This window comes from Serinus canaria, chromosome 4 (genome assembly GCF_022539315.1).
Source record: "Serinus canaria isolate serCan28SL12 chromosome 4, serCan2020, whole genome shotgun sequence".
Lineage (NCBI taxonomy): Eukaryota > Metazoa > Chordata > Aves > Passeriformes > Fringillidae > Serinus > Serinus canaria.
Window position 1 is genome coordinate 45,666,692 of NC_066317.1, and position 14,186 is coordinate 45,680,877.

The 14,186-nt window shown below is 35.5% G+C and overlaps 1 protein-coding gene across 13 annotated transcripts in view; it reads left to right on the forward strand.

The window, feature by feature from the left end:
- Positions 1-14,186, forward strand: part of FRYL (FRY like transcription coactivator) — a 160,041-nt gene that overhangs the window by 81,532 nt on the left and 64,323 nt on the right. For 10 of the 13 annotated variants that reach the window (XM_030238846.2, XM_030238845.2, XM_050973275.1 and 7 more), the window contains 9 exons: positions 2,569-2,667; positions 4,079-4,180; positions 6,960-7,004; positions 10,193-10,296; positions 10,901-11,009; positions 12,002-12,088; positions 12,706-12,877; positions 13,578-13,710; positions 13,965-14,072. In XM_030238846.2, coding sequence (XP_030094706.2) covers positions 2,569-2,667; positions 4,079-4,180; positions 6,960-7,004; positions 10,193-10,296; positions 10,901-11,009; positions 12,002-12,088; positions 12,706-12,877; positions 13,578-13,710; positions 13,965-14,072 — 959 coding nt within the window. The remainder of the gene's footprint in view (positions 1-2,568; positions 2,668-4,078; positions 4,181-6,959; positions 7,005-10,192; positions 10,297-10,900; positions 11,010-12,001; positions 12,089-12,705; positions 12,878-13,577; positions 13,711-13,964; positions 14,073-14,186) is intronic. The other 3 variants (XM_050973273.1, XM_050973274.1, XM_050973279.1) reach the window with 1 other exon arrangement.

Sequence of the window (14,186 nt, forward strand, 5' to 3'; positions counted from 1 at the left end):
CAGGTCAAGAAGAAATTAAGGCACCTGAGTATAATTCAAGTTGACCATTGACAAGTTCAGTTAATTTCTTCATAGTAGTTTGATACTTTCTAGGATTGTTGTCTAAAATTCTAGTTGTATTAGCAGATGCCAGGCCTGTGTTTGGCTTGCAGTCCCAAAGAGTGGCCAGTTGTGGCTCTGTGTTGCCACATAGATTATAGGGACATATCTTGCTATATATGGAAAACTGGGACATGCAGATCTTGTTTTGTAGAATAGGATCTAGCATGCTGGGTGAGCATCCCATCTGAGCAAGATCATAGGAGAAGAAAGATTAGTCTCTCTGAGCTTTTCATCCTCTTTTAAATTATTTACCTTGCCCTGGGCAAATGCTTCTTTCCTTTCCATGGTCTCAGTCTTGGTTTTTTTTTTTTTTGGGGGGGGGGTGTTATTGGTTTTGGTTGGTTGGTTGGTTTTTGATGTTTGGTTGGTTGTTTTTGTTGGTTTTTTGTGGGGGGAGGGTGGTGGGTTTTTTGTGGGTTTGTTTGGGTTTTTTTGTTTGGCTGCTGTTGGTTTGTTGGTTAGGTTTGGTATTGAGAGTTTGGGGTTTTTAAAATTATTTTTAAATTACAAAGGAAACAATCTTTCTTCATAAGACAAAATTAGAAAGAGGTGCTTCAAGTAGTAACTGCTTATGGGAAGAAGTTTTGATCTTACCCAGGCATGCTTACACTTTTCTAGAGAAGAATAGAAGAATTTCTTTCCTCTTAAAGAGTGAACACATTTTGAATTCCATAGTCGCTTGGCAGTTGGAGTGGGAGTGCTGAGTGAAACTATTCAGCATTTAGGTAAATGCAAATATTAGTTGGCAGAATCATAAATGTGGTTAAAACTGCCCTTGAAATAATGAGGTAGAAGCAGCACTTGGCAAGGGTGGAGGCACGAACAGGGCTGTGCAGAGCACTTGTGGTGCTGTGTGATCCGGCCTGAATCAGCGCTTCAGACAGTTGGGGAGGGAGGCTTGATCTTTCCTTCTGACTCACTGGGTCTCTAATCATTTCATACAAATGGAGCTTCTTAAATAGAAATGAGGAGTTCATTCCCAGGCTGAGGTGCAGTTGAGCAGGTTAGTCATTCTCTGGGAAGATGTGAGATGCAAGTTTGAATATTTTTGATGCAGCTGAAGGAATTGAATGTAGATTTTTCGGTATCTTGGATACAGAAAATCACTCAAGTGAGGAAGTGGTTGGGTTTCAGCATTGAGACTTCTTTACTGTCATTCTCTTGCTTAGTCATTCAGGCATTTTAAGAAACCTGACCTGATTTGGTCCCTGCAGGTATGATGAATCACAGCATATTTTATAGCAGGGAAGTTAGGGCTGCTCTGAAAGCCTAAGGTTATATCCCAAAGCAGCAGTGCTGTGGTGACAGCAACTGACTGATTTCTAATGTGGAGCTAGCAGTGTACTAATCAACCTATAGCCCAAGAATAGCAAAAGATAAATAATTTGGTACATAGGAAGTGATTTAAATCATAACTTCTTTCTTTGTGGATCTGTACACATTACAGAGATACATGCTATTTTTGTGCTTCTACATCATGAAGGTTTTGGAGTGTTCATAGCAAGATGGACATGATTTTTCTTTATGTAGTGTTAGTAGGTATAATGTTTGTGTAATATTAGTAACTGTAAATAATAAAGATAACAAAAATTATCTTATGTTGTAAGGATAAGGATACATAAGGATTCGTGTAGAGGACCTCTTCCAAAAAGCCATTTCAGTCTCCAACACCTCCACTCCTCAATTTGATAAATAAAGCAGAAATAGTTTAAAACAGTAGGTTGAGAAAAGTGTTTAAATAGACCATCCTGAGGATCCAGAGAGAAGCCTGAGGCTTGCAGAGGTTTCAGTAAAGAAGGTGGTAGTTGCCTGGGTTGTGGAAGGAAACCTATTCTGTGTGCAAGAGCAGAGCAGGTCAGAAGGGTGTAGGGCTCCATGTGTGTGTCATTAATTCTGAAAGTTGAGCAAAGACGACTTGCATGATTGGTTGACTGGTAATCCTGTGGATTATTTCTTAATTTTCCACTTTTCAGTATTAAAACAAAGAAGGAAACAGGAGCAGTTAAGAGGGGAGCTGTGAAAGTTAAAGATACTAATTTTTTGAATAAATGTAAATATGCCTATGAAGCTCTTCAGTGTAGTTTTTATTTGTTAGTTGGTATCAAATACATTTTCTTCTTTGAGTATGGAATAGAGACCATGCTCCTAAACCAGTTTATTTTAGTGGGCTGTTCTGTTGGGGTGGAGGTTTTTTTGTATGTTTGCTTTAATTGTTAATTTTAACCATATGGTTGTAGTAGTAGTGGCATGAATGTTGTTGTAGTGTGTGGCATGAATTCTTATGCTTCTGTTTATATTTCAGTTAAATACACTCAAATACCTTGCTAATGTGAAATTTATCTTCTGAATGGTAGAATTTATCTTCTGAATCTTTTGAATTCATAGGCATCTTAATGTGTATTTAAATTGCCTTCTGTGTAAATTTTTAAGCCCATTAATTTGTGGTTTTTGGGTTTTTTTTAATAGGCTGTTAAAAATGAAGTGAATGTGCCATGTTTGAAAAATTTTGTGGAGATGCTTTATCAGACTACCTTTGAATTGAGTTCAAGAAAGAAGCACTCGCTGGTATTTTAAAAAAATATTTCAACTTCTCCATTTTGCTCATCTTAGGCTCTTAAGCTAGTACATTATTGAGGAAAAGCTTATCAAGCCATATGAATTTTAATCTTAACATCTTAGTATAATTAAATTCCCACAGTGTATGTGCATTTGTTCTAATTTTGCTTTGTTTCTTTGTGCAGATATGTGCTCTTATCTCACACATGAGACTGTCTTGAAATCAGTGCTTGTTTTTGATTATTTTAGTGGGTGTTAGCAGACTCATTTAACCTATGTCTTTTTAGTAAAAAACTTGCATTCAGGGAGTCTGAATATATTTAAATTAGGGTTAATTAAAAGATGCAAATGCCAGACAAGACTTTTTCAGTAAAATAGCAGCCTCTTAATAGCCCTGGTCTGCCTGGTTTTCTCCTCTCTTCATACACCTTGTTTTTCTTTTTCCAGTATTTTTTTATTATCTCTTATTTTTGCAGTATTTGGTTATTTTTAATGACTATGGTAGCCATGTTTCAAGTCAATTCACTTCACTTTGCTGAAAATGTAGAGCTAATTTTTGCATTTCAGTTGGCACATTCAGTAAGTGCAAGTGAATTTAAAATGTTTTATTCTCAGTTTCATGTTATGGATGAACTTTTCTTTCTAGTATTCTGCACATATGAAGCATATATCATTGTATTGGTTAAACTCCTTATGTAAGAGTAACATACAGTGGTTGATATTAGTATTAAAAATGCCATTTTATTTATGAAGTTAGAAATGTTGTATCAAGAGCACTGTTTACCTACTCATCCTTTAGTTTTGCTTCATAACAAGAAAAGCTGCAGTCAGATTTGGTACTAATCACCATTATGTGTTAAAAGTATGTGGTTCTTAAACAAATCTTAACCTTACTAAAGCAAAGCTAAATCATACTTTGCATATGCACAGATTTAAAATAAAACATATTGTGGTTCATTCCTCACTAAAAGTAGATCTTGAGTAGAAGTAGCATTTCTGACAACTTAAAGTCTGTCTGAGTTTTTACTGAGTTGATATTTTTCCTGAATGTTCTTGGAGGCAGTTCCCCTGCCCAGCATATGGAGCTACATGAATTGAATCTTGTGGTTGCAGGGAAAGCCTGAACATTGTATGAAGGGTCAGACTTCTCTCAGTCCTTGTTTGAGATCAGGCCTTGCTGGGGGATGAGCTTCACCTTGGTCCCACTGCCCCAGTCTGACCCCCTGAGCTCTTCCAGCGCTCAGAGTTACCCAGGGCACTGTGCCTGGCACAAGTGTCCCAGGGCAGGGGAGAGGCTGCCATGCAGTGCCAAAACTGTGAGAGTGAGAGGCAGCAACCAACTGTGTCTCATTCTCAATGTACAACACTTAGGACGTTTGCAAAGAGCAATTTGATCAATTCTTTTTCCCCCTACTCATAGGCTTTGTATCCATTGATCACCTGCCTGTTGTGTGTCAGTCAGAAACAGTTTTTTTTAAATAACTGGCACGTTTTCCTGCAGAACTGTTTGTCACATCTGAAGGTAAGAATCCTTTCTAATTAAGGAACTGTTGCAAATCACTAGCATTTATTACAATATGTTCTCAGCATTCTTGTGCCAAATAAAAAATGAATAATATTTGGCTGTTTAAAAGGACACTGAAATATTTTTCTAAAAAGAAATTAAATATTTCGAGTCTCTGTATTAAACTTAGTAGTAAATTTTTTGTGGTGCTATATCATGTTGGAAATAAGTGTGGTCCCCTTGGGGATTATCATTTTTATTGAGTAAAATCTGCAGAAGTATCTGCTAATAAGGGCTATTAATGCCAGAGAAAATACAAATCGTATTTATATGCAAATTATATGTGAGAAAACAAGTGACTTATCTGCTCTTCTAAGTAGAATGTATAGGAAATGCAAACTTTCTATCTCTTGTTCACTTATTGAAGGAATAGCAAATGAACTGTGAGACCAGAAAAAATGTTATATCTACAGCCTGTGATACAAATTTTAAAAAACCAATTACAGTGTCCCTTTAACTTGTGCCTTCTGTTGATATCATTGTAACCATCAATTGTTTGATAAAGACATCAAGATATTTACAAATCGGTCACTTAATTGTAGTTATTGTAAATGTTCTTTCCTTGATTATGATTAACATAATTCATGATTTTGCCTAATGTATTGATTTGGATAATGTTAATAAATTCTTTGATCCTCCTTCACAACACTGATTCTGGTTAGCGATGAGTGAAGCTTATTTGTAAAATTCGTAAACCAGCATGAAGTCAAAAGGAAAACGGTTTAGCTGCTTTGATTGTTTTGGGTCATTTTGTTCTTACATCTTTCATACCTTTCTGTTGCTTGTTGGGTTCTGTATATTTTTCATCTAACATTATTGCAGTTCTTTTGCAATATTTGCCTTGATTTTTGTTTTGTGGTTTATTTTGCTTATGGAGGCTGCTTGTGCTTTTGTTTTTAAAGCTTTTAAAAAACTCCTTACAATCTAGGAGTTGCCTTTTTTTGGCATAATGTCCATCGCTGGTAATGGATGTATTAAAACTATAAGTGCCAGTGAGTTTAACTGGTATTTGCTGAGCATGCATTTTATATTTTACTTAGATTTGTTAACCACTAACAGCTTAACACATTTACTGTAAGGCTCTATTCAGCAGAAATTCCACTTACGAGTTTCTGCACTTCAGAATTTGCAGTGTTATGATGCTATGCCATCAATGAGTCCTTTAAGGTATTTTATGGCTTGGTTTAATTTGGCACACCAAATACTATCAAGTTTTTTGGGTGCCTACCTTGTTCAAAAACTTCATTGAGCTTAATCTTGAAAAATACACCCCCACTGTCCTGATGTGTCTTATGAATTAATTTGTTCCTTTGTTTCTGAAGCTAATTAAATGCATGCACTCTGTAATAAGTAATCTCATTAATTTACAAATCTGAATTTCACAGCAGTTTAGTTTCTCAGATTTCCCCTCCCTCATTTTATTTCCTGATTTTCTAATGACTAAAATTATTTTATTTGGAATTATTTAAATATGTAAAATGAAATAAGAAATTCCAAATCCATTACCTCTAGTGTCCTTGTTATTAATAAAGTAATTTTGAAAGTTACTAGGTGATACTCAGAGCACTAATAGGATTCATCTACCCCTACTGTATTTGTTGAAATTACCAAATCAGGAATTGGAATAATGATAACAGTTGGAGTCTGTCACAGGGATATTCTATGAAGAGTACAGGCTCAATAGAAGTCACCAAGAGGTAATGTAGGCCATGGATTCATGGTGCTCTCATTATTCCCTGGTGAGTGCCCAGTACAAACTCTTCCTTAGCCATGAACACCACGTTGCATATTGGTGACTGAAATGAGCCATTTCCCATTTGCCATGGTGTGCAAGCTCACACCCCTGCAGTGGCCCAAAGTACCTAGGGTACAGTTTGTTCATACCCTGCCTTACCTTCTGGTGCTATATTAAAATTGATAATGCTCGTGAGAGTGCTCTGGATCCTAAACCTGGCAGTATTTATGGTCTTTGTAAACTCTTTGTGCTGGGTTTCAGTGCACATCACCTTTAGTTATCCTCAAAGCAGGCTTAGAGTGTGGGGAGAACATCCTAGCCTTGCTGAGAGGAAGAAACTTAGTGGTCTGGACCAGTGCAATTAGCACATGAGTGAGCTGTAAGAGTCAGTATAGACCAGGAGTGTACAAAAGAATTGGTTTTTTTTTCTGGTATATATATAGTTAGCTTTGTCCCACAAATCTTTTGGGCTGCTGTTTCAGCACTGATCCCAGCAGGCATTTTTTTTTCACACATTGTAGTGTAGGCAAAATTCTGAGTTTGTTCAGCAGACAGTAAAGCTGGGTCAGTATTGTAAAACACTTTGCTTACTTTTTTTCACTAGTATTTACACAGATTAATTCCAGCAAGTTTGTCAGAAATCTGATAAATTCTTGGATGAATCTGAGCTGTGGTATCTTTACTACCTCTTCTGGAGGGAGGAAGGAACATTTTAAAAAGCTGGAGAAATGGGAGAGAACAGTGTCCGTCATTCTGTACCACTGTTGGCTGGAAAAAGAGTACTTTTTTTTCCCCCTCACAGATTACCATAGTGTCTGTTACCCCAAAACCTTTGAAAGTTGACAGAACGTTTTCTGCCACTGTAGCAAACCCTTTATTTCTACTGAATAGAGTCCTTGCTAGACAGCTATCTGTTGGTTTTGAGCTTTTTTTCATCTAACATGCATGTGCCTTCCATTCTCATGTTTGTTATGTTTTGCTGTCTCACATTGCTTTATTTAGATGCCATCTAACAACAGTATCAGAAAACAAATAGAAACACTGCAGGTGAGTTAATATGTTGTTGTAACTCAGTGAAATGTTGCTTTGTCTCATGTAAATACTTTTGGTTTTTTATGTTATTTGTTGTATTTTGTGCTTTCCTTTATTTGTTAAATTGCTGTTAGTACTGTTAGGAGCAATAGGACTAAGAATAGCTAATGTTTCAAAGATGTTTTTCTCTTGCCAGAGAGTAAAGGAGAAAGATCAGAAAATTGTCTAATACCAGTTTTTCCTTGGGGGTGAAATGTGGCTTTGTGAGATTGATTATTAATATCACAGCTGGTTTCCCTGAACAGCAGTGCATGTTTCCTCTGGAAGTAACTACCTACTTAGATGTATGGGTTTTCCTGTTACTTCATTTCAAAAAGTGTCTTGCATGTGAGCAAACTAAAAACATTTTCACAATAAAAAATGTGAAACTGATTTACTGTAACAACTTGCAGTGCACTAACTTGAAAGACTTTTACACTGTTGGTTTTGCAGGTTTTAAAAAGTAGAAATTGTTTTAGTTCAGAACAGAAGAAAAGTTTAACATCAGTATTAAAAAGTACTTTCTTCAGTAAGTGACTACATTTGACTAACATGGAAAAAATGCTATTTTGTTTCTTGCCATCATTGAGATTTGTTTCATTGACTCATTTTAATGTGTCATGTAAAACCACCGTAATTTGCTCTTACGTTTTTGGTTTCATAACAGATACTGTTCCTGACAACTTTTTTCATAGTCTGCTGATACCATAATTTATGTTTAATAGTTTTAGAATTTTAAACAAAACTGTGTTTAAAAAAACCCAAACATATAGAGTATTTTAAAATCTGACAGGCATCATCTGAAAAAGACAGAAATTATGCAAGGATGTTGAATTACATAGCCATCTATTGCTTATTCTAGTTGTTCTAATGTCTAAGAGAAAATAAATACTGACATCTTAACACCAGGTGTACATGCAGAGTTGTAATTCAGACCCCAAAAACAATTTTCTTCTAGCATATTTGTTTAACTCTTCATTGTAGGAAGTGATAATTCAAATTTTCAATGCTTAAAATAATAAAAGTACTGCAGAATTTATTTCCTAACTCTTTTTACAATGTGGATGCCTCTATATATATGCTCCTTTTTTTCCTTTATAACAAGCAAACTTTGTCATAACTGTTCAGAAATAGCTCTATTGGATGATGCACCTGCTAACAGATGGAACATTGTTTACACATTATTAAACTATCTGCTACCTCTACAATTTTTTTATTAGATGATTGAAAGCCAGCAATAATCTTTTTGTTTACTTCTGGACCTGTAAATTAAGCTCCCCCGTAGAATATCAGAAATTAGAAAATTAAAGCATTACTCATTTCCAGATGCATTTCAGATAGACTTGGATAACACTTGTACCAATGAATTCCCCAACCTGCTTTGACAATCAGTAATTGTTGGCCTGTAAATTAAATACAATGAGAAATAATATTGTGGGAGTTTTGCTGTTTAAACTGATTAGAATCAAAGCTATCACAGTCTCACCCTCTGGTACAGTTACATTTCCTTGTTCCTCACAGTAGCACTGCAGGTAAATTAACTGAAGAGTGAGACATTTATCAGTGTGAATAGTAAACAGGGACAGGTGTAACTTCTTACTGGATAGATTTTTGTCCAGATCACTTCCCTAAATTTACCCACTGTCTAACTGTAGGTGCTAATTCAGAGGTGATGAAGGGGAGATAGAACAGCATTATCACTGATGTAAAGTGGGTTAAGTTATTCCCTCTAATATTCTGGTATTCAGTCTTGTCTGTTACCTGTCTGTCCTACTTTGAAATACCACTTCTGCCTCTGTGATTCCGTGATAGGATTTTAGTGCCAACACCAGTAGTCTGGACCCACCTGTGTTTAAGCCACCAAAATTACTCTTCTTTGTATATATAGTCTTTTACACTGGCATGGACATGAGGTTATTTTGATCAGCTTATGGGTGCAAGTTGGACTTTCTTACTGCTAGAATTAATGTAGAGGGAGCATTGAGGTTGTGGGAGAGACAGCCATGAATGAGACCATCCCTTTTTGAACAGTATGGTTTTTTTAGTTCCACTTACACGCTTTGTGAATTTGCACTCAATTTGTCCTGGAAGGACAAAATCATCTGCTATTCTGACTCACTGGCTTGTGGCAAAAAATAGGAAATTAATTATGTTCAAGTCATCATATAGATATGTCTTGAAACAGAGAGACTTCACTGGAAATGGGGAAGGTGTGCTTTTGGGGTTCTGTTTTTGCTATTTAGTTGGTTTTGTTTGGGTTTATTAGTTTGAATTGGGATAATGCCTAAAAAGTTGACAATTCTGAATCATTTATTATATTCAGAAATTTATACTTATGGCCAGGTCCATGAATCTTGCTGGACACTTCTAGATTGTAAGTACTCCAAGAATCCCTATTTGGAAAGGAGGTTTCTGGAGCTGGTACAAAGAATGTTAGTTAGTGTTTTACACAGTTTAAGATCTAGGAGGAGCAAAGCTAAACTCATAGTAGCAGCTTTAAGACAGAAATCATTTTGCATTCAGTACGTAATTTAAACTGAATTGTGCTGCTAGATTTTATATTAATTCAAGAAACAGCATAATTGTTACAATAAAAATTCATTGAAAGTGGGCAAACACTAATACAGCCTGCAGGAAGTGTCTGCATTGTGTGAAGCCACACCCAGAGATGCATCTTTGTGTGCCTTCCCTGTTTTGCATTCTTTCCTTCTGCACCTGCTGTTGTCTGCTGTCACAGGCTGAGTGATGGAATGAGATCTTGTGCCTGATCCAAAGCAGCTACTCCAATGTTTTAGACAAACTATAAATTGGTTTGCTATGAAGTTGGTATTTGTTATCAATGGCTTTCTGAGAAAAGTTCTTGAAAGCAATATTTACTCTTGGTGTGTTCATCTCAAGAGGAATATCTGCTTTTTACTTACTGCTCTGCCCTCAAAGTTAGAGATGTGTAAAATGAACTGGAGTTACTAGTTTAAAATGTAAGGTTAGGAAATATGCAATACAGGCTTGGTGTTTTGAAAAAATATCAAAAACTTGTAGTCAGTATTAAACCCATCTGTTTTCATTGTTAAAAAAAATATTTTCAAAAGTAAATAAACATTATAATAGAATTTTGTCAGTGTCTCACAGGCAACAATAACTGTATTTCTAAATTTATTTTACAGAATAAAGATCCCAAAATGTCCCGAGTTGCACTGGAATCTTTGTATAGGTTATTGTGGGTTTATGTTATTAGAATTAAATGTGAAAGCAACACTGTAACTCAAAGGTAAGTTCATTATGCAAAGTATTTTAAACTACTGATGATGGAGATTTTATTCCAACCTAGTGATATCAGAGAAGCCAGCTCAGGGATGGTTTAGTCAAGTAAGCAGTAAATATTTTGTCTTAATAGAGAAAAATAAAAGCCCTTGAGTACTTTGATGGAAAGAAGGAATAGGGATAGAAGAAGGCAGAGAGATGAGCAGGAAATTTATTGAAGTCAAAAGTCACTAATGGTGACAGAACAAATTGGGTATGAAGTGTCCATCACTAAGTATGGACTGGAAATAAAAAATGTTTTATTTATAATTGTGTATAATGAGAATTTGTAATAATCATTCAGATTTTGCCCCTCCTCCTGACTATTGATAACTGGTTTAAAACAGGATATTTTTCAGTTCATAGAGGAACCCATGATCCTTTTGCCTGTGACAGCTGGTGCTGGGCTTCCTGTCCAGCACCTATAACTGTATAGGCTTCCATATTATTTCATAGTCGCTCCACACACACACACACACACACTTCCAGATTTGAAGTGTAACATTTGTCCTGTTTTAAGTATCTGTTTTTAAAAGATCTTTTTATTTCTTTTTGTTTTTAAATTCTTGTAGCCGTCTCATGAGCATTGTATCAGCACTTTTCCCAAAAGGATCGCGCAGCGTGGTCCCCCGAGACACACCTCTGAATATATTTGTGAAGATTATTCAGTTCATTGCTCAGGTAAGAATACATCTAGGTAGAGCCAGAATAGTAAGATTAGCATTATTTGGAAAAAATGTAAGTTTAAGGTTTGTTTTTGAAATGTTTGTACTGAATTAGTGGTCTCATATCTTGAGTAGAATTTCTCCAAATATGTGTAACAAATGAAAGAATTCATTCTCTTTCTAGTGGTGACAAAACTTTTTTCTTTAAACTTCCCAAACTGTTATGTACAAACATTATGCTGATTAGTATTTACATTTGGATTGCACTGTTGGGGGCTGTGTGTATATATATATATTTATATATGTTTGTAATATGATTACTATATCCATTATGATTTTTTATAAGGGACAAAGAACTAGAATAGTAATATCTACTTATGTTTAGCCTGGAGACTGGCTTCAATAGACAGAAATAGTATTCAATGAATGCAGTAGTGTATAGTCAACATTACGCTATGATTTCTATTATTTTAGGTGCTTCTCTTGTCCTAATATCAAAATGCAAGATGCAAACTCACAAGATGAACTCTCATTAATCTTTAACTTTATAGATTAGAGACATGTTTTCCTGTCTTAGAAATAGCTTGTCTGTGCTTTAGCTTCCAAAACTATTTGCTTTTGGTTATACAGGGATGAGGCAGGATACACAACTCATCACTGTTTATGTTTTTTATATTTATATTGCAGTGTTTTTTTATACCTTAGGTCTTCTCTATCCCATTTTTTGTTTCTATAACAGCTCATCTTATTTGTAGAAATGTGTTTGATCTGATGATGAGATGATGAATTGTCTGGGAATTTTTTCAGGAGAAATGGTTCAACCATATCAGGGGATGAGCTGTGTTGAATTGTACTAGATTAAAAAAAAAAGTCATAAGAAGGAAAAAAATATTTTATAAACTTTTTTTAAATAACTTTTAAGACATGATACCCAGTAGCTGTGCAATGCCAAGAAATTTTGCATATTAATGGAAAAGTGATGATCATAAAAATTATTTTCCTTTGCAGGAACGCTTGGATTTTGCAATGAAAGAAATAATATTTGATCTTCTTAGTGTTGGAAAATCACCTAAAACCTTCACTATTAATCCAGAGGTAATAAAAGCTCATTACTTGCATGCCATGAGAACAAGGCATTGGGGGATTTTTGGGGGGGGAAGTGGTTAACTTTGTTTGCACCAGGATAAAAGCAGATTAATGAGTATCTGAAGGAGTATTTTGCTAACACTAAAGAAGTAATTGTTGTGCACTGTTGCTGTTTGATTTTAAGTGGGCAAGCAGTTCTACAGTTAAGACTCATTTCAACAGCAATTTCAGAAAGTATGGGGTTTTTGGTACAGTGTAACTGTAAAGCATTTTTTCAGGAAAGTCATACCTAGTTCTTCAAGACCCAGTCTAACAGATGGGATATTTAGCAATGTCTGTCTGCAGTGTGTTGCTCTAGAGGGTCATATCAAGTCCTAGAGTGCTCAGTACTATAAAATATTCTGTATCTTAGCCTGGGCCAAGTCAGGCTTGAATCAGAGTGTGGAGTGGCACAGAAAACTTAAATGCTATTCCTGTCACTTTCATTACCCTAATATGTAACATTTAAATAAGGTCTGTCCTGCTGTCTGTTTAAAAGAGAAGAAAAATGCAATTTGTATTACTTCAATATTGTAATTTTTTTCTGTTTTCTCTTCCCTTTTTTCCTCTCATTTTTGTTCTTGAAGAGGATGAATATTGGCCTCAGAGTCTTCCTTGTCATAGCAGATAGCTTGCAGCAAAAAGATGGTGAACCACCAATGCCAACAACAGGAGTTGTTCTTCCGTCAGGAAATACTCTTCGTGTGAAGAAAATTTTTCTTAATAAAACACTGACAGATGAGGAAGCAAAAGTTATAGGTATGTTGTATTCTTTTGTAAGTTGGCATTTCAATATGTTTGTATATATTCCCAATTATTCTCATCAGTACATTAGTGTATCTTTATTTATGTATTTATTTTAATTGTTAGCAAGAATTACTTTGATTCTTAGGGAGGGCTGCTAGACAATATTGACCCTCTGGTGTCTCAGACTAAACCCATGCATTTTCTTAAAGTGTTTTGCACTCATTGCAAAATAAGCACAAAGAAGCCTGAGTGCAGTGAGTGTGGTAAATAGCATGGCAAGTTTTTTTTCTTGATACCACTCTAAAATGTCCCAGATGTCTCACAGCTGAGCGGAGTAAGACTATTTTGATCCGTGTACCTTGTTGATCTTCTGTGAATGAGGTAGTCATCTTCAAAGGACTGTTTCAACATGTCACATTTAAACTAGAACTAAAAAGCTTGTAATTGAGAAAATGAAGAAGCAGCTAATGGTTACTTCATTGCTTTTGTTTTTCTTGCAGGAAACTTCCGCTTTTGTATAATGTCTTATTTTTATAGACATATATTTCATATATACATAGATATATATTCCATATATGCATGCATTTGTTTTGACACTTAAAGTATGTATTTCATGTCATCTGTGCAATAAGAAACTTGTCCTAACCTGAATAAGTGGCAGATATTTTAATAAAAATATGAAAGACGGTGATGGAACTCTTTGACTTTTCAGGCATGTCCATATACTATCCTCAAGTCAGAAAAGCACTGGATAGCATTCTCAGGCATTTGGACAAAGAAGTTGGAAGGCCCATGTGCATGACCAGTGTGCAGATGTCCAATAAAGAACCAGAAGACATGATTACGTATGTACTGAATTGCAGCATTTTCGCTGTCACAGTAGCATCACATTATTTTTATTCTTTGATGTTGCAGATGCCATCATTAAAGTGTTACAGTTGTGGTTTTTTTGCTGGACTATTAAGTGAATGTTGGTCCCATTAATTATTGATAAAAATGTTTGTAACCTTCATAGCTGTGGCATGAAATTGAGAATACATTTCTAGTGTACTGAAATAGATTTTCCTGTCTCTTTGTTTGTTATAAAATGCTTTTGTAGGGGTGAGAGAAAACCTAAGATAGATTTGTTCAGAACTTGCATTGCTGCTATCCCAAGACTGATTCCAGATGGCATGAGTAGGACTGACCTCATTGAATTGCTTGCAAGGTAAGAGAAAAGGGATTCTGCTCTTAGTGGATGTTCCTTTTCAACTGCTGTGTGTGCACGATTGTCAGTGCCCTCACTATGCAGTGAGTCACTGCGTGCAGACTCTGTCCTCGC